The sequence below is a fragment of the Mobula birostris genome, chromosome 11 (genome assembly GCF_030028105.1).
Source record: "Mobula birostris isolate sMobBir1 chromosome 11, sMobBir1.hap1, whole genome shotgun sequence".
NCBI lineage: Eukaryota > Metazoa > Chordata > Chondrichthyes > Myliobatiformes > Myliobatidae > Mobula > Mobula birostris.
Genome location: NC_092380.1, coordinates 77,657,891 through 77,678,728, shown reverse-complemented (window position 1 = coordinate 77,678,728; position 20,838 = coordinate 77,657,891). Strand labels below are relative to the sequence as shown.

Sequence of the window (20,838 nt, the reverse complement as noted above, 5' to 3'; positions counted from 1 at the left end):
CCTACCGAGATGTCATTAGACGACAACACATTGGAGCAGACTTAGGCTAGGCCACTTAGCCCATTCTGCTTGGAAGTGTTACTTTGGGAAATGAAGGTTGGAGGAAGTTGAGTAAATGGTTGGGAAATATGTTAAGTAGATTTTTAACACACAGATCTAAACTAAATACTATCAGCTGCAATAACCATAGCAAGACCATTCCAAACAAATATATATACTAGAGCTTACTCATAGTTCTTCACTAACTGATGAAGACAGAGAAGGATCCCAAGCCAATAGGCACTGTTGTCAGATTGAAGGTAGAAACCAATTTTATCAACAACAGCTGGCCACCTGCCAGGATAGTCATGCTTGATTATTTGGTGAATGCACGTTGTAAGTTGTACCCTAAAACAAAAATAAACCAGCATTAATTCAAAATATTTGAGGAAACACGAGCTATTTTCAAGAATAAATTGCATCTAAATTCTACAGCTAAACAAAATATGGAATTCAAAATTAACTGTTTAACATTGATAAATCACATTTAAATTCTAAATCCCAATACATTCAAAATAACAAATGTCACTAATAGTTACGGCATTTGCCCACTACCCAAGTACAAATTACACTCAGCTTGGGTGCAGTTTTTAAACTCTTTTTTCCTCGTTTTATTTTTTCATACTTTTCCCCATTCATGGTCTACATCTCTTACAAAAAGTTTATGCTAGTGTTAAGTATTTCTTGTGCCCATCTCAAGTAGCCATTATGCTAAATACTTTAAGGGAGTGGGGAAATCAGGCCTTCGCTGGCCGAAAGAGAACATGGGACTATGCGTACTAAGCTACCTCCATCAACTTGTCACTCCAACCAACATACAGTGGAATGAAAATTTCTTGCAATGAAACATGCTTATGGATTTGGATACGGACAATAATAGAGTAACAAGCAAGTGAAGATAAATCGAAATTAAGACTTCTGGCCATGACTTCTTCAGTAATGTGGGTATGACAGTATCAGAAAAAAATGTGGTCAAATCAGGCCCTGACCTCCAGCCACAAGACTTCAACATGTACCATAAAAGCTACTGCCAAAGGATAAACATTTCCGAAGGATATATGAAGATCCATTATGGACCTTGGAAAAGTAAAAAACAAAAGGACTCAAGGAGAGGTGGCTTTGAAGTAATACTTAGGATTACCACTAGCAAATTCAACTCCATCAGCTTAAAAGCTGCCTACTGTTTCTCTTGTACTTTGATCGACGACATTTTGGTCCAAACTGAAAAGGACCGCATATAGTAAGAGCCTAAATCTATCAAGCACTTAGATAGCATCACAGCAATAATTTACTCTTCCTATTTTATTTTAGCCACACATATAGTACGGTTACTACAAATTAAGTTTTTAAAAAAAAATTACCAACCTTATCAACTCCGGTGACTGAATTATAGCTTCTATAATATTGTCACGGATGAACTGTTGATCTTCCTCTGGTATTGTAAATGATGGTACATCACCTGAACCAGCTTCACGCTCAGCCCAGAATTGTGTAATTGTATTTTTCAAGTAAATTACACCTAAGAGATTTAATAGATTTGAAATTATATCACATCGGCTACCAATGGTTAATGATTTCTAGTTTTAGAAGTAGAAAAAATAATGTAGAAAAGACTACATATGGTACTAAATATTTGCATTTGATTGGACAGAGAACAAAAGGAAACCAAAATTGCACGTGAATTAATCAAAACCCCACAAAAGAACAAGGAATATAAAAATTATGTTAAAAAAGATGATAGAAAGTAAAATTGAATTAAATAATACATCTGTTGGGCTTCACAACCAGTTCCTTCATGCAAACTCGTGCAGAATCGAAACACCAGAATATGTTTATGTCGCTGGAGTGGGCCTTGAACCCAAATTCAAGATGTAAAACCGCAAGTTGTAACCTGATAATTTCAGAAGCTGATCAACATACAGACCCAAAAATCATAATGATTTAAATTACCTGAGTGAATCAGATATTTCCACATCTTTTACATGTTGCATTTAGTTCTAGGCAACAAATTAATATCACTCGTTGTTGATCTGCTTATCCAGACTTTTTATTGCAATGGTATTTTTTTTTAAACCAGGAAGGCCATATCATTGACCCAAAATACAAATGTGCATTTAATGCAAAGACTGAAAACCAAATCTTCTTACAGTCCTCTGTACTTCTGGTGTATTAGAAGTTACACCAAAAGTCCGCTAATTTAACTGAGCATAGCTTCAAAGTTTCATTTCAAAAGAAACTGCTCTATGATGATAGGCAGTTTCAAATAATTTAAATTTCTTAAACTGATTTTAATAAAGTAAAATAATTAAATACATTTAAATTTCATTTGGATTTATTTAAAAAGTAGCAAAACTGATGAATTAAGAGTTTTTGGTTACTTTCAATGTTTATGAATATCCAAGACATTTGAAGTCTTTTGACAGCTGGGAAGTCTTAGGATATGATTTAACCAGCTGTCAAAGCTTTGCCCAACAGGCACTACCATTTTCAGTAGGAAGGTCCTGTTGTGTGCATCATGGGTCTAAAAGAATTTGCAATGCAATTTACTGTATTTAAATAACATTTCAGAAAGGAGCCCTCTATTGGAAATCTGAAACCAGTGCAAACAGGTTCAGCAACTGTAAACTAACTTTATGAGGCAGATAGAAAAATCATTAATGAGCGCCATAGGGTATGAGCCAGGAAATACCAGTCAGAACAATTAATTCAGTGTCAAATCACATAGAAAATAAAAGGAAATACGGTGGCAAAAATAGATGAGTAAGCCAAGATTTTACTCTGATGCTGCAACAGTAGTAAAACAGTGAAGGAAGGAAACAGCATTTTTGTTATTTTCAAAAGAGTGAATATCACATTAAAAGGTGACTTAACCTGAATTGATATGTCCCAGCTTTCTTGAAAGCATGTCTAGAAATCACACAAGTTCAGCCATGTACTGTGTTCTGTGTGTTTCTATCCTAATTCTCTTTACAAAGACACACTGCAAAGGAAACTCTGGGTAGAAAGGCAGCAGCTTGTGTAGTTTCCGTCAGCTGCTACTCAATTTTTAAATCATATTTTTCATCTCCCCTTTGCTTACATAAAATTTAGCTACTTGTACTAAAGGCCGGTACTCTGAAAAGCAAGCATTAAAACCCACATTGTATTTATAAGGCAAAACAATATGACTTAAACAGGAAAATAACCTGTCTTTGCTAACATTAATAAAAAAATGAAAAGGCACTGTACCAATGTTATAGAGTACAAAAGTGTTTTTTTTAAATAGCCCACAATGTCGATACTGATCTTTATGCAGAGCTGTACTGATCTCAAAAATGAGATTATTTATGTGAAAGCTAATTTTGAAATAAATGCTCCAAGTACTATGAAACAGCTAGATGCTTCTGCAAACAAATAAAATAACTATAAATCAAAAAGCAAAGAAACTTGAATAATTTCCAGTAGTTAACTCTTCATTTCTTTCTTAGGGTGTGAAGACTGCTGGCGAGGCCAGCAGTTACTGCCCTTGAAGGTGATGGTAAGCCACCATTCTGAAGCACTGTAGCCTTTCTAGTGAAAATACACCAATGAATGCTGTTGGGAAGGGAGTTCCAAAAGTTGGATCCACTGAAAAAAAAATTCTTCAAGTCAAAATGTGTGACTCGAGGGGAAACACACAGGTGGTGGTGTTCCTATATAATGCCAATCTTGTCCTTTGTGTTATAAGTCCCTGGTTAAGTCCAAGAAAATGAATCTCAGGGTTATATATGGTGACATATGTGTATTTTGATAATAAATTTACTTTGAGGTGCTGTTGCAGAAGCACAAATAAGTCTTTAAATGGTACATACTGTCATTCAACTCTGAATGACGACAATTATGATTACTTAACCTTCAAGACCTTAAAAATGATTATGCTGACTGAATCAGAGGTAAATCACATAAGACATAGGGGCAGAATTTAGCCATTTGGCCCATCAAATCTGCTCTGCCATTCAATCATGACTGATAATGTTTTTCCCCTCCTCAGCTCCACTGCCCAGCTTTCTCTCTCTAATCTTTGGTACTGTGTCCAATCAAGAACCTATCAAGCTTTGCCTTAAATATACCCAACCTCCACAGCCGCCTGCGTTAACAAATTCCACAAATTCACCACCCTCTGGCTAAAGAAATTTCTCCGCAGCTGTTTTCAATGGATGCCCCACTATCCTGAGGTTGTGCCCTCTTGTCTTAGACTCCTCCACCAAGAGAAATATCCTTTCCACATCTACTCTATGCCTTTCAACATTTGAAAGGTTTCAATGAGATCCCCCCACCCCCATCCTTCTAAATTCCAGCAAGTACAGACCTTGAGCCAACAAATGTTCCTCGTAGGATAACCCTTTCATTCCTGGAATCATCCCTGTGAACCTCCTCTGAACCCTCTCCAATGCCAGCACATCTTTTCTTAGATGAGGAGCCCAAAACTGTTCACAATACTCAAAGTGAGGTCTCACCAGTGCCTTATAAAGCCTCAGCATCATAGCCCTGCTCTTGTATTCTAGACCTCTTGAAATGAATGCTAACATTGCAGTTGTCTTCCTCACCACTGACTCAACCTGCAAGTTAACCATATATGCCATGAATTGTTTTTGATTTGTAGCAGCAATACAGCATGAGACATAAAAATTAATATAGGTTCAAGTGTTAAAATCAAGAACTTCAGTTGTAACAGAACAAAAGAACAAAAACAAAAGCAAAGGCAAAATATGACATCACCTTTTACACTTGACAAATTCTGTTAAGGATATTGACCCAAAATGTTTAACACTTTATTCATAAAGATCTTGTCTGACTCAATCTTTCCAAATATACAGCTTGACTTGCTGAGTTCCAGCATTTTGTGTTTCTTTTAGTTTTGTCTTTGAAGATTTCCTACACCTACAATATTTGTTCTCACCTCCCCCATATGTTGCTACTCAAGTTCACTTCTATTAACATATCATTTATTAACACATAACTAAACGAGGATCTGGTTTTCTCAGGTATCACAGTGTTCACAATGCAACCCTGGCAGAGTTAAATCCTTTGCAACTGAGAACACTGAGAAAGCTCACGAATTTACCATATATTTATACACAGGTTAGTAAATGCTTCACAGCTTGATTTACGCATATGCAAACAACCAGTATTTATTTGCACATCAGCATGCTATGGTACTGACAGCAAAAAGTGGCCAATCATGGAGGAGTTGGAAAGAGTTTTTATTATAGGCACAGATAACAAGAGCAACAAACACAAACAAGCACGTGAACATTGGATACAAGATTATGAATGCAGGAAAATACACAGAAATTCTCAACTTGAAAAAACTTTTGAAGTAAGAAAAGCATGGGAACATTAATACTTTGTCAAGTTGGTTTGTTTTTAAAGTGTGAGTCAAACACAAGTTGCTCTATGAATGAAGTTGCTTTGTTACGTACCCCGTAACTGGGTTGCCAAACCAGCAGAAATGGATCACTCAGTTGGAGTCTGGATTACTAGAACTAAGAAAGTTTTATTAACGAAACAAGTAACACAGTACTCTAATCAAAAGGATAATAAATGCAACAGTTCAGCAATGATAAACACACATGTACACAGAATTAAGATAACAGGATCAATCAAGCTCTATCATTTTCTAGGGGTAAATGACCAGTTTCAAAGTGACGCAAAGTTCAGTTCAATCTAGTTCAGTTCAGTTTGCAGACAGTGGAGGGAAGGAGAGAGAGAGCAAAACGAATGAATATTCAAAACGGCTTTTGGGCGAGTCCTTTGTGATGTCATCTGAGGTCACCGACCGTGACCCCTCCGTTTCCAGATACGATCATTTCTCTGCGGTGAACCCGGCACCCAGGCAAGGGTGGACACACACCAGGTTCCCGCCGATCGTGCCTTTCCACCCTGTGCGTCTATGGCCTGGTCCCGCAACCGGCCTTCCAAAACTTCCCACCGACTTGTGAGAGACGCACCGCTTCCAGGGTCTCGTTACCTCGGGTGTCGTGTGTGTCTTGCCTTAGCGAACCTGTCCCTTTTTATCCCCCTGCTGGGGTATAGCCTGTCCATCACTTCAAACAGTTCAGGGTTCAAAGGGGGAGCCGATCTTGACAGCTCTCTCCTTCTGTTACTCTCTCTTCCCCCGTCCCTTCATTACACATCTCCAAATGCTGCTCCATTGTTTTCCTTATCTCTCTCTCCTGAAGACAGGTGGCAGACCAACTGCTGATCCCACTGGTGCCAGCACAGGACAGCTACATCTTAATCTATGTGTATTCTTGTCACAGCTTTCTGCAGTAAAATTTAACCTATATCAAGATATATCTCATCAGTACTTATTCAGTCTGTCTTTCACATATGCAGTATATTAATACCATTTTATCTTGCTTACAAGAGGTTTAACAAACCCATGTGCATGTGCCATCCCATCAGCTGCAACTGAAATTTAAAAGCACTCAGAAAACACTTTGGGAACTTCCTGCATTTTAGCTCAACTTCAAGAATGCTCTGGTCAATTTTATCAAAGGTCTTTTGCAGTGTGCCACAGCTTAGATAATCACAATTTCATTCCTGTCCCTTGTACTTTTAGACCTAATTTTGAAACAGAGAAGATATTGGAGTTACAAAACACACTTGCATTATGTATAGGCACATCTGTTTGTAGTTTCAAGACAATTATTCTGAATGGAAAGTTCAGTGTGGGTAATGATCATAAGAATCACCTTGTGTTCCCTTTGAAAAATAGATGGTGAATAAGCATAGTACCAGGGAGGTTTGCTAGTTTGACCACTGCCCTAAAAATGAAAATGCCCACTGACAAAATTTATATGTAAAAATTGGCCATTCAAACAACGTTCTTTGGATGCCACAATAGTTGACAATTAAGAGAAAGAAGAATGTTTATAACCATTTTATTTTAAAACAGATAAACTTTCAGATATGGAAGTGAAACTCCAAAGTAAAACTGCAAATTCTGAAAGTAGAAAAAGTGACACCAGCAAAATTCTCCTTCCACAGTAAGTTTATCAATTCTTGCATAAGATCAAAACAGCACTAAATACATTGGATGCAGTCTCAAAGGCCTTACACAATTGCAATAAGGTTTTTTTTTACTTCTATAATGAAACACTTTCATAACAAATGCTAACATACCATTTTCTCTCCCAATCACTTACTGCATCTACAAATTGGGCAACAGTAACTTATTTAAAATACTCAGATGTTCTTATACACACCAGCATGTCAATATCTAACGAGGACTGTTTTTTTTGTGTCAAAGTGATGAACTTAATTTTCTACCTGCCACACTGTAAACCACTTATTAATATAGATTATGAATTGCTGTTGTTCTTTTCACGCCTTGTGGCGCATCGGGCAGCATTTTTACTGTTTTCATAGCATTTGACTCTTTTTTTTTATGATACAGAGTTGCTAGCTCAATGCTCAGCCCAGTACAGATGGCAAGGGGCCAGCCGGATTCGAATTCGGGACCATTCACCTCGAAATCCAGTGCTGATACCGCTATACCAGCCAGCTATACATTATGACTAGCTGGGACTTAAACACAGATTTTTGTTGTCCCACCTGATCACAACCTGCCAACTTGAGAACAAATGGTTTATTTCCCATCTTTAGTATCAGCCCAATAACTAATTTTCTCAATCTATGTTAATACCTTTAAATTGGGGAACAGGATAGCCACAGGCATGACCACTTGGACTCTTACAAAACAGTTTCCCAAACCCACCCATTCCTCATGTTAGCAATTGCACCTATGGTCACAGCTGATCTCAAGTGGAACTTCTTAGTACACATCTGCTAACTAAGATTACAACCTCCATCTCAGGAACACATTCTAACCTACAGCACTGTGCAAAACTCTTAACAATATGTAAAAAAGAAACCTGTAAAGCAAAAATAACAATGTGAAGTTTCTAATACTACAGAGAGCAGTAAACAGTAAAAAAACTAAATCAAATCAATATTTAGTGTGAACCCCCTCCCTTTGCCTTTAAAACTGCATTAATTCTCTTAGGTACACTACCATGCCATGCAGTTGCATAAGAAAATTGTCTGGTAGGTTGTTCCAAGCATCTTGCAGAACTTGCCAAAGTTCTTCAGCAAACTTCAGCTGTCTCACTTGCCTCTGTCTCTCCAGGTAATCCCAGACAGCCTCGATGATGCTGAGATCAGGGCTCTGTGGAAGTCACACTGACTGATGCAGAACACCTTGCTCTTCTTTCACCAAGGATAGTTCTTCATGACCTTGGCCATGTGTTAGGGGTCATTGTCCTGCTGAACAATGAAATTGGGACCGAACAAATGCCTCCCTGATGGTATTGTGTAATGGATAAGGACCTGCTTGTACTTCTCGGGGTTGAGAATTCCATTAATTCTAGTCAGATCACTGAGTCCATTTGCAGAAATGCAACCCCAGACCTGCAGGGAAACTCTGCCATGCTTCACTGTTGGCTACAGACATTCATTCATGTAGTGCGCTCCAGCTCTTCTACAAATGGCATACTGTTGAGCCAACAATTTCAAATTTTGACTCAACAGACCAAAGCACTTGCTGCCATTGTTCAACATCCCAGTCCTGTGCTTGTGCTTGTGTGAGTCTCTTGGCTTTGTTTCAATTTTGGAGGAATGGCATTTTGGCAGCAGCTCTTTCACGAAGACTACTTCTGACATGAGTTCTCAGGACAGTAAGGGGGTGTACTTGGGTTTTAGTAGTTTGTGAGTACAGAGCTGATAGCAGTGCTGGACGACTTCTGATTGAGAAGGGAAATCAGTTTGATGTGTCTCACTGTTGCACTCAGTTTCTGCAGCCAACCACTGCATTTCTGATCCCCAACGTTGCCAGTTTCTTTGTGCTTCTTCAGAAGAGCTTAGACAGCACATCTTGAAACTCCTGTCTGCCGCAAAATTTCTGCTTCGGATACAACTTGCTGATGCAGGGTGAGCATCTCGTGTCTTGTTGCTACGCTCACTCTTACCATGGTGTAAGAAAAGACACGCACCAGTTTTCATCAAGGGATTGGTAAAGGAAAGAGAGAGCAATTTCAAGTTCCTGGGTGTCAACATCTGAGAATCTATCCTGGGCCCAGCATATCAATGCAGTTGCAAAGAAGGTACAACAGCAGCTATATTTCATTAGGAGTTTGAGGAGATTTGGTAAGTCACTTGCAAATTTCTACAAATGTACTACGGAGAACATTCTTCTAATCAGCTGCATGACCTGGAATTTGGGTGGGGCACTGCACAGGATCAAAATAAGCTGCAAAAAGTTGTGACCTCAGTTCCATTACGAGCTACTAGCCTCCCCATCATTCAGAGCATTTTCAAGGAGTGACGCCTCAAAAAAGTCAGAGCCATCGTTAAGGACCCACATCACCCAGGACATGCCCTCTTCTCATTGCTAGCATCAGGAAGGAGGTACAGGAGCACACACACAATTCATCAATAGCTTCTTCCCCTATGCCTTCAGATTTCTGAATGGATCTTGGTCCACATTTCCGAGGATCTCACCTGGTCCCTGAACTCCTCCATCCTGATCAAAAAGGCGCAATAGCACCTTCATTTCCTGAGGAGCATCAAGAAAGCTCACCTCTGTCCCAGGATACTGACAGACTTTTGCCGCTGTACCATTGAGAGCATACTCACCAACTGCATCTCAGTGTGGTATGGCAATTGTCCCGTATTGGAACGCAAAGCACTCCAGCGTGTGGTGAAAACTGCCTAGCAGATTATCGGCATCCAATTGCCCACCACTGAGAGCATCTACCATAAACACTGCCTGGGCAGGGCGAAAAGCATTATCAGGGATGCATCTCACTCTAACCATGGACTTTTTACTCTCCTCCCATCCGGTAGGCGCTACAGGAGCCTCCGCTCCTGCACCAGCAGGCACAGGAAGAGCTTCTTCCCTGAGGCTGTGACACTGCTGAACCTCTCATCACAGCGCTAAGCAGTATTGCACCCATATTGTACTGTCTCAGTACTTTTATATTTCTGTGCTGTAGCACTTCTTTTATTCTCAGTTACTTTGTAAATAACACTATTCTTTACATTTCTGGTCAGATGCTAACTGCATATCGTTGGCTTTGTATCTGTAGTCGGCACAATGACAATAAAGTTGAATCTAATCTAATCTAAACCATGAACATTACCTCACTATTCCTACCCCCCCCCCCCCATTTTGGACTATTTAACTTTTTAGTGTATATTTATTGTAATTTACAGTTTTTAATTATTAAATATTGCAATGTACTGCTGCCACATAACAACAAATTTCTGACATATACTGGTGATATTAAACCTGATTTTCGTCCTCACTATTAAGGTCAGTTGTCCTTCGCCCAGATTAATTCCTTCTAGTCCAGTTTCTGATCCCGTTAACCAGTTTAATTCGTTCAACTCTTATGCCATTTATCATTGGCATCCTGATTGTTATTTTTGTTTAACCACACACTGAGCTATATACAGTACTTACAAAGTAGTCAAGTTTTTCATTTGGAAAATGGTCACTACTTCCTGAAGTGGAGTAGCATTTGGGATACAACCAAGAACTCTGAGGTTATGCAGTAGCTATACAGAATGGTCCTTTCACCGCCTGCAGCAACCCCCCACCCCCACCCCAAATGATCTATCCAATTTATGAAAGCTTTTTCAGCTCCAATACAGACTTCATCGGCCACCTCAGAGCCCACAAACCCCTCACACTCTCAGACTGTCAAAGACTTCAATATGAAAATCTAATGATCGATGATGTATTTCCCCATTTTTGACAATTCCATTTAAAATGTCATCTGTTAGAGATTTCTAAACTGCTCCATCAAACCTAGTTCTTAGTGAGAATCAGTGGTCATTTTACAACAGGAAAAAATCAACAACATTAGGTTACATGAGCCTGTTCTGATTTGCTGCCTGTGTGTAGTTTCTGTACACATAATTTTACATTAATTGCAATAATGTAGGGGACGTAGCACAATCTAATCGGCAGGTGCACTTCTGGCTCTGATGTGAGTTTAATGATGCCTCTGCACCACTATATGAAACTGGAATGACTGTCAAAATGCAGTTCCTAAACAAGGTTTACAGTAACTTTAGTTCTTCACTGGTGACTCTAAAATCCCCAAAAAAGTAAATTACACAAATGACACATTTCACTGTATGTTTTTATAGGTGATAAATAAACTTGAATCTTAAATAAAATCAGTAATTCACAAAATACTTCTCACAAATTCTGTCTAGGCTGTACATTTTTGTCACCAACAGGCAAATGAACTGAAAGACAAAGATCTGGTCGTTTTCAACACGCAAACACAGATACATTAAAAACATTTTACTTGGAGTTTTCAACAAATAAAGGTTCAGTTCAATAGCAAATAGGAAGAATTTAGTATTGAACACTATATTTAGTTAAGAGATACAATGCGGAATAGGCCCTTCCAGCCCACTTTGGAATGTGGGAGAAAACTGGAGCAGCTGGAGAAATCACACATGTTCAAGGGGAAATTATTCACTACGTATACAAAGTATTTGGGCTTGGTAATCAGGTGTACAAATTTAAAGGTGCAACTATTTTTTTTGCCGGCAGTGTAGATAATACAGGTAACAAAAGGAGATACGTATTAACAAGCCTGAAAAATGGGAATCTAACTGCAAAATACATTTCCACACTGACAAAAGTAAACTTAGGACACTTTAATAGGAAGAACAGGAGCAAGCCACACAATGGCATTTATTTCTACTGTGATGGAATTGGATGAAGCATGGCAGGAAGTGATCAGTTTGAAAGATTAACATGGCCATTTACAAAGCTGTTGGGTTCAACTCCTAGTTTAAGCAGTCAACTCAAGACTGGAAACTAAACTTGGCTGAATATCAATGCTACAATAGACTATGCCTGTAATTAAAAATGGACATCAAATTAAGTATATTCCCCATTTCATTTTAACCTTTAAGATTCCATAACATTAGGAGTCGATTTTCATATTTTTACTTCTGCTTCAGTTTTTTTTTGGGGGGGGGGGTATTAAAATGGATTACTGTTGACTGTTCAAAAACTTCAATCAATAAGGTGTACCATCTTTTGGCTTCTCCAAAATTTAAAATCAAAATTAAACAAAAATTTAATTAATTGCTTGCACCTCAACAGATTTCCTTATATAAAAAGCTTCAGTACCACCAATTTTTAAAGCATCACATTTAATTTTTTTTTAAATCCCGTCTCAGATTTGAGAGCAGAACAACTATTCCTTATAGAAATTAAAATGAAATCAAAGCACAAGAGTAAGGTCTATTTTGTGAATTTATTGAGTCAATAGTGCATCAGGAACAAGGGTGAATAAAGCAGAAGTGCCTCTGAGTGATTTTGCAAAACTGCCCATGTAGCAGGAATTCTGAAACATTCATGCCAACTTTACAGCAAACAATTGCCAGTAGTCTGAAAATGATTTGCACTGCAACCATGGGGAGTATTATAAACCATTTGATAAAATTCTTGATATGCATGGTGATCCAGCTTTGGGAGTCCCAGTGACAAGAACAAAAATGGGACTACAATAATGGCTAACAATTTTAAATGATACAATTTCCTCTTTCTAGCAATATTGTTTTTGTGAAATTCATAAAGTCATTTGCTGAACTGGCAAGTTTTGAAATATACTTACCATGATTTCAGAATACCTATGCAGGTCACTTGCTACTACAATAAAAAGTAGGTTTAAATCTTCTTACTTTGAGGCAGCAATGGATTACATTACTCATGCTGGTGCTCTATTGAAATATGTACACGAGTTAAGTGAGCCTATTCTGCAATTAGCTCCAAAATAGGTTTAGTACGAAAAGTGATCCCATCAGACATGATGTCTGACTGGTTTTCTTTTACCAAGCTATTGAGTGCCCAGTTGGATAAGAGAGACAATTATAAAATTGCTACTAGGCAACACGGCCTCCGGAATAAATTCATTAAACTAAACAATTCCAGCAAAACTTGTGTCTTTCATGTAATCACACATACCTTTACACTTTTGCCTCAGTTTTGCCCATGCTTTTACCCTCTCCTCCCACCCACTGGAACACACCACTAACACGTGGAACATGGTTTTTGAAGGCTGTGCACAGCAATTTGAAAGCCAAACACATTACTGATTGCCAGCAATTTGATAGTTGAGAAAAATTCTTCCAAGTCTTGAGTGTTTATCTTTAAGATAAATTAATTCCAAACCTTTCCTAACTTAATAATTTTTATTTTGGGAAGTACTCACCTCTACTAAGAATATATTTACGAAAATAGATATTCAGAAGGCAAAAAAACCCTTAAAATTAACAACTGAGTAGCAAAGATTTGAGAATAAAATTGTACATATGAAATAAAAATGAGAAGACAAACAGGAAAAACTGGAGACAAATTGATAAAGTGTCTAAACAATCTATTTGTAAAATGTAATCGTTTAAAAAGTAAAATCTATAGTATCTAAAATATATTTGGGGGTAATGCCAGAAAGGAAGAAAGTATGGTACTTCGGAAATTTCTAACTTGGAGATATCTAAAAAAAATGTATTCTTGGTAAGTTATATTTGTTAGATAATTGTTCAAAAGACATAAGGGAGCCATCTGAAAATAAATTCAAAAACCGTGATATACCATTGATCTTCCAAATTTGAAAGGCACAGTCCGTAGAGGAAGGGGGAAAGAATATATTGCCTAAAATAGGAATCGCTAGCCCAAGTTGATTAAGATCGAAAAATTTTCGGAATTGAAACCAAATGCGTAAGGTATGTTTAACTTTCGGGTTACAAACCTGCTTATGGCGTTTCAAATCGAAAGGAAGAGAAGAATCTAAAATGGAGCCAAGTGCATAACCTTGAGCAGATTGTAATTCCAATACTACCTATTTAGGAATGGATAATGTATCTTGGTCAAGTAACCAAAGTTTCATGTGTCGAATATTAATTGTCCAATAATAAAATCTAAAATTAGGTAATGCCAAACCTCCATCTCTCTTAGCTTTCTGTAGATGTATTCTACCCAGTCTCGGGTTTTTATTTTGCCAAATAAATGAAGAAATTTTATAGTCAACTTTGTCAAAAAAGGATACTAACCTTAACCCGTGTCAGAAAGGTGTAACGGCTATTATTTATAATACTATCATGAAACTTAGGATAGCTCCATTTGATAAGATTAGGTCCGATTGGGAAAAGGAATTGGGCTTTACTATTTTGGCGGATGACTAGGCGCATATTTTACAACTAGTCAATACTTCCTCTATCTGTTCCAAACATTCCCTAATTCAATTTAAAGTTGTTCATAGAGCACATATGTCTGAAGATAAATTAGCTCGTTTTTATTCTCATATTAACCCTCTTTGTGATAGATGTCATGGGGAGATAGCTTCCTTAACTCATATGTCTTGGTCCTGTCCTACTCTGGAAACTTTTTGGAAAGACATTTTTAATATTATCTCAAAGGTATTGAATAGATATTTTTCCCCCATCCTATTATTGTTATCTTTGGATTATCTAAAACTTCCAGTAATCTTTCCTCTTTAGCCCGTAGAATGATTGCATTTCTCACTTTAATGGCGAAAAGATGTATTTTACAACATTGGAAGGAGACTAATGCCCCAACTATGTTTTTTTTTTGGTTTTCTCAAACAATACTATGTTTAAATTTGGAAAAAATCGTAAGTAATCTTTATGGTACTTCAGTTAAGTTTGAACAGACCTGGCGATCTTTTATTCAACATTTTCATTTAATGTAACTTTTTTTCCTCTTTGACCATATTTATATTCCCTTCTTGGTTTTTAACTGTTATTAATGAAGGTCGGGTTTGAGGACGTGATTGTTTAAATTGTTTAAGTCTACTTGGTACCTAGTTAGCCCATTGCTTTGCTTTGCTTTTTAGGTTAGTTGCACCGTGGGTTTTTTTGGGGGTCTTTTTTGGGTTTTTTCTTCTCTTTATTGATATATATGGAAAATTAGTATACTACTAATTTAGATTAGGGAGTTAGATATGGCCCTTGTGGCTAAAGGGACCGGGGGTATGGAGGGAAGGCTGGTGCAGGGTTCTGAGTTGGATGATCAGCCATGATCATACTGAATGGCGGTGCAGGCTCGAAGGGCCGAATGGCCTACTCCTGTACCTATTTTCTATGTTTCTACTATATTACCTCGTTATTTTATAACTAAACTGCACTGTCTGTACTGTTTTTTATGTATTAATATCTCTTGTAAATTTATATCGCAACAGTGTATTAGTTTCTATATGTTTTACCTTTTGTGTACTAATTCAATAAAAAGATTTAAAAAGAAAAAGTAAAATCTACACTTGGCACATGTACTTGTTTATCCCAACCTATACTTACATTTGGTCCAGTGGGTCTGTGTTAACTACCAGGGTGTAATTTAGACACATTCTCCTTTTATTTCTCTGGAAAACTGCAACTTATCTTTTTTGATCCTTTTAGCCATTAATTTACAGTAACCAATTAACCTACCAATATACATTTGGGATATGGGAGAAAACCAGAACATCTGGAAGAAACAAGTGGTCGTAGTGAGAACATGCAAACAGCTTACTAATAGTATCCAAAACTGAACCCAAATCCCTGTAGCTATGTGGTTGTAGCATTTACTGTTGCACCTCTAACTTTTAATTGGACTATTAGGCAAAGCAGTTACCCTACCCAAGAGCAGAAAGAACTGAAGAGAGTCGTGGACACAACTAAGCACATCATGAAAACCAGCCATGAATTTGCCTCGGTAAAGCAACCAACATAACCAAAGACCCAATCCAGCCTGGGCATTCTCTCTTCTGTGGCCCTCCCTCCCCCACCCCCCCCCCCCAGCCCCATCAAGCAGAAGATACAAAAGCCTGGAAGTGTGTACCACCAGCTTCAATCCTACACTTATCTAAGACAATTGAGCAGACCCCAAGAACAACAAGATGGACTCTTAGCCTCACAACCTACTTCACTATAGCCTTGCATCTTACTATTTAACTGCACTTCCTCTAAAACTTTAACACTTTATTCCGTTATTGTCTTCCCTTGTACTACCTCAATGCACTGTGATATTTGTATAGGTGGTACGCAAAACAAAGTTTTCACTGTACCTGAGCACATATGACAATAGACTTATTTAATTTAACCATTTCACTTTTGCATGTGGAAAAATTTCAAATATACAAACTATTTTATGATTCCTAATTATTTTGCTTTTGGCCATTATCTGATGCAACATGAAGAACAGACAGAAAATACATAACGAATAAAATGGAATATCCAATTTAGATCTTCTTTGACTCCTAAACTAGTCTTGACTACATACCTGCTTGTCTCACAGGCAAATCCAGTTGATCAGACATTGTGATTTGAAGCAACGTAGATACAAATGTAATGGCTTTGTTTGCCTGTAATAACAAAAAAAAACAATGTATTAATGATATACCAACTTACAGAAGTGCAGACCAAAGGTTTAAAAAACAGTAGAGGACTCAATAGTGAGAAACATTAATATAAATAAAGTTCCAACCATTCCTCCAGGAAACCTGATTGTGCTGCAACCCTTCTATTCTAACCCATCCTGTCAATATGTTGCAACCTCAAAGCACATTAACCTTCATTTTAAATAAGCAGCCTCTACAATACCAATGCAATACTTTTCCCTATTCCCTAATCTGTAATGATTTTGTGCCCTAAGTGAGGCAACTTTGTCAACTTTTTATTATACTAGTCTCTTCTCCAAATCAAGATTAATAATCCTTAACTCACTTCAGGATCAGATCAACTGTCACTGACACAAGACCAAAAGACATAAGAGCATAATTAGGCCATTTGGCCCATCAAGTCTGTTCCACCATTCAATCATGGCTGATCCTCCCACCACCCCTCAGCCCCATTCCCTGGCTTTCCCCCTGCAACCTTTGATGCAGTGTCCAATCAAGAATCCATTAAACTCTGCCTTAAATACACCCAACGACCTGGACCTGGCCTCCACAGCTGCCTATGGTAACAAATTCACAAATTCACCCTCTGGCTAAAGAAATTTCTCCGCAGCACTGTTTTGAATAGACACCCCTCTACCCTGAGGCTGTGCACTCTTGTCCTAGACTCACCCACCATGAGAAATATCCTTTCCACATCCACAATGTCTAGGCCTTTCAACATTCAAAAGGTTTCAATGAGATCCCTCCTTATCCTTCTAAATTCCAGTGAGTACAAACCCAGAGCTATCAAATGTTTTTTGTATGATAACCCTTTCATTCCCGGAATCATCTTTGTGAACCTCCTCTGAGCCCTCTCCAATGCCAGCACATCTTTTCTTACAATACTCAAGCTGATGCCTCATCAGTGCCTTAAAAAGTCTCAGCATCACATCCCTGCCCTTGTATTCTAGACCTCTTGAAATGAATGCTAACATTGCATTTGCCTTCCTCACCACCGACTCAACCTGCAAGTTAACCACATATGCCATGAACTGTTTCTGATTTGTAACAGCAATACAGCACAAAACATAAAAAATAATACAAGTTACAAAATACAGTGCAAAAGACTGTCACCCCAATATTAACTGGCTTTGAAAGTACTGAAAAAATGTAACAATTCACCTGCCAGTAAAGTTTTGGATTGATATGCTTTTGCATAAAATATTAAAAACCAAATCCTTCTGCCTTGTGAAATTACTGATAAAGGTTACTAGATGTGTCAAACAGTGAGTAGCAATTAGTTAAGAGGTTGGCAGTGGAGGATTAAGAAATTATTCATCATGGGACTTTTCAAACCCATCAGATGGACACTATTTCTAACAAGAATGGAAGGAATAATGTTAACAGTAATCATAATCTTGCTTGAGGGATGCTAACTTAGTACAAACGCACTCTATAAGCAGTCAGTTTGAAAGGAAAAACAGAATATAGAAACTGATCACTCATTTGCAGCTGTGCAGATATTAGGCAACTGACCATTTCAAATGCACAGGGAACATATAACAGTGTAAACAGGAACAGGCCTTTTGGCCCCACAGTGTTGTGCTGAACTAATTACATTAGGAACCAAATGCCAAACTACATTAATCCCTCCTGCCTACATAATGTCCATATCCTTCCATTTACTGCACGTGTACAGATTCTTTTTTCCCCAAAAACTGAATAAACAGACATACATTAAAACAATGAGAAAGGCACTGTAAAGACAAGTAACCAAAATTAGACATCTGTGGTTCACAAAATAAACAATAGAAAAAGCAAAAAACCCAAAAGGCAATTCCAAACATCCAATGCAGTTAGACAATTTAAAAATGAGCACACAGCTAAAGTCTAATGCAACCAAACACTAAGTTGCTCTAATGTGCTGCTATCTCCTTTAAACATTTATTGTAAAAACATACTTCTCATAATCAGGTTGATCCAACACATGCAATTCTGATAAACAAAAAGAAGGAAACCTTGGAAAATGTTACTGAAGTATCCAGTTCCTTTGATCTAATAAGGCTGCAGCAATCACATACCCAAAATATTTAATGTTAATTTTAGTGTTAATATAATGATTAAAAATCAGAATATAACCTTCACTAAAAGACTAATCAATTTACATTATGTTGGCAGGTTCTGCATGATATGAACTGGTGGTTTGAAATCAGTAGGTTATTTAGTGCCTTCTTTAACAGAATGCATGCAGAATAAATAGAATTCTCCAAAACACAAGCAATTTGTTGAGGCAAAACATTGATCAAAGATTAACATGAATTTCAGAAGTAGGAATTAGTAACAGAATGCAAGTACTAGAACCAAATGTGTAATAATTTCTTATTAGGTCATCAAATATTAATTACTTCTCCACAGGTGCTGCCAACCCAAGTCAGTCCAATATATCCTGTTTTTATCCTTCACTTGTATGTTTATATACAGATCAATGTTATGCTTCCCATCCTTAACGGCCAATTTAAATTAGACCACCGGGGATATCATTATGGTCAAAGATCACCAGCATTCATCTGTCTTGGAGATGTGCAATAGTTAATTTGATGGGCTTTCTTTAAAAAAAAATGGTGTCAACCTGTTCCAAGTTTTAAAAACTGCAGTTGGAAGAAAAATTAGTATTATCCTCAAGGACAACTTAGACCCCATAACATTTCAGCAAATTTTAATCAACATTGTTTACTGGAAGCCAGTGGAATAACAAAAGATAACCAATCAGAGGCTCCGAAATGCCTTACTGACATCAAGATGCACTCAGCAAAAAAACTTAGCCTGCTCTAACGTACTAACAAAACTGACAAGCAGCGACAATTTTATTAATTCAGATCGGCTTAGAACCTGACACTTCCTTCTTTTACCCCAACTACTAACAACTCAACCAACGTTCTCGTTGAACAATGAAAGCTTTATGGGCAGGATGAGTCGAGGTGCACTCTTTACTCATTATTGTGTTGATAGAACTGGAAAAAAGTTACACGAGAGATAAACAAGAGATGCAAGAAACGTACACGTGGTTAAAACATTTTAATATCCACAAGTTTGCCTCATATAGACGAGCAGGAAAGTGGTTATGTATGTGTGCCAGAGCTCAGGGACAAATGCTAAGCCCGCTCCAAAACTCATGATTCACTGGATACGCTAACAAGAAATGCGAAACTGTTGGCCTGGAGTGAGAACAAACCCCAGAGGACAAATTTTACTTTCATTCCATTTATTACAGCTACCATATATCTGCAGATTAAAGGCCAGTAAAATGACTACTAGAACATTTAAAGCGATACTGGTGGGATAGGTCTGCCGCAACTGCCGGGCCCAGGCCGAACACGGCGCCGGCGCTGTCGCCGAGGCCTGGTCGGCTGCTCCCAAGCCTTGATTTCATCCTTAGCGCATACCGTCACCTGCCAGGAACCGGGGCCTGGGCAGCAATTCTTTCGTTACCTCGTTAAGTTGGCGCTCAGCCGCCTCCCTGAGCGCAGGGTCCATGGTCCCCCTCAGGGCCTCGATAATGTTGTTCGGATCCATGGGAAGTTTCACCGACGCGCTCTCGAGGAAAATTGAGGTTCAATTAAAATATTTTAAAAAGGTTGCGTCCCTCTCCTCCTTTTTGAAAGGAAAATTCCAGGAGCTGGAACCTTGCTGGCTGCTGTTAAATTGGCCTCTCGGCTAACGGCCCACCGATGCGCACATGGAAGCTGCGTTTCAACAGCCGCCGGCGCCAAAGGGAAGAGCGTCGCGCGCCGAGACCGGATACATGGGCGCGAGGCGACCCGTCACCAGCCAGCCCACCCACCCACTCACTCACTCACTCACCGCCTTCCAGTTCCGCTTCCGCCAGTGACAACGTAGAGCAGGAGCACTAGGGAAATGTAGTTTGTAGTCTCTGCGCAGCTGAGCGCCGGTGGAAGGAATGCGCCGGCAAAAAATCCTCCTGCGGGACGTGCTTTGGGCGGAGGCGGCGTTTGGTTCCTCTGTTGGAGTCCTGGTGAAGATACTGGGTAACGGATGGTCTACAATTGCGACGATGGAGGAAGAGCCCTACCTTTTCATGTCAGGGGTCTTTCGCACCATCGAGCTGGCGTTTCCAATAAGCCCTCGTGTTTATTGGTGACAGAGGTTGCAGGTTTAGGGCGTGCAGTTTGGTATTCACTGTATATCGTGTTTGGCAGTAACGGTGGTGGGAGAGCTAGTGAACGTTTAAGGTGCTGAACGGGGTAATAAAGAAATTGGCTACTTGTACACAATGGTGTTGAGTTTCCTTAATGTTTTGGAGCTACACAGGGTGGGCAACTGGAGAATGTTGTATTGTGCTTCAGGTTTGAAG

At 38.5% G+C, this 20,838-nt stretch overlaps 1 protein-coding gene across 1 annotated transcript in view; it reads right to left on the bottom strand.

Annotated features, from left to right (window-relative positions):
* The window catches only part of ipo7 (importin 7), a 56,954-nt gene extending 36,668 nt beyond the window's left edge, over window positions 1–20,286 (bottom strand). Inside the window, exons 1-4 of the mRNA XM_072272611.1 lie at window positions 19,956–20,286; window positions 16,370–16,451; window positions 1,405–1,558; window positions 229–387 (exon numbers count right to left, since the gene is read on the bottom strand). Of these exons, the coding sequence (XP_072128712.1) occupies window positions 229–387; window positions 1,405–1,558; window positions 16,370–16,451; window positions 19,956–20,039 (479 nt within the window). The 5' untranslated portion in view covers window positions 20,040–20,286. The remainder of the gene's footprint in view (window positions 1–228; window positions 388–1,404; window positions 1,559–16,369; window positions 16,452–19,955) is intronic.
* Between the last annotated feature and the right edge of the window lie 552 nt (window positions 20,287–20,838).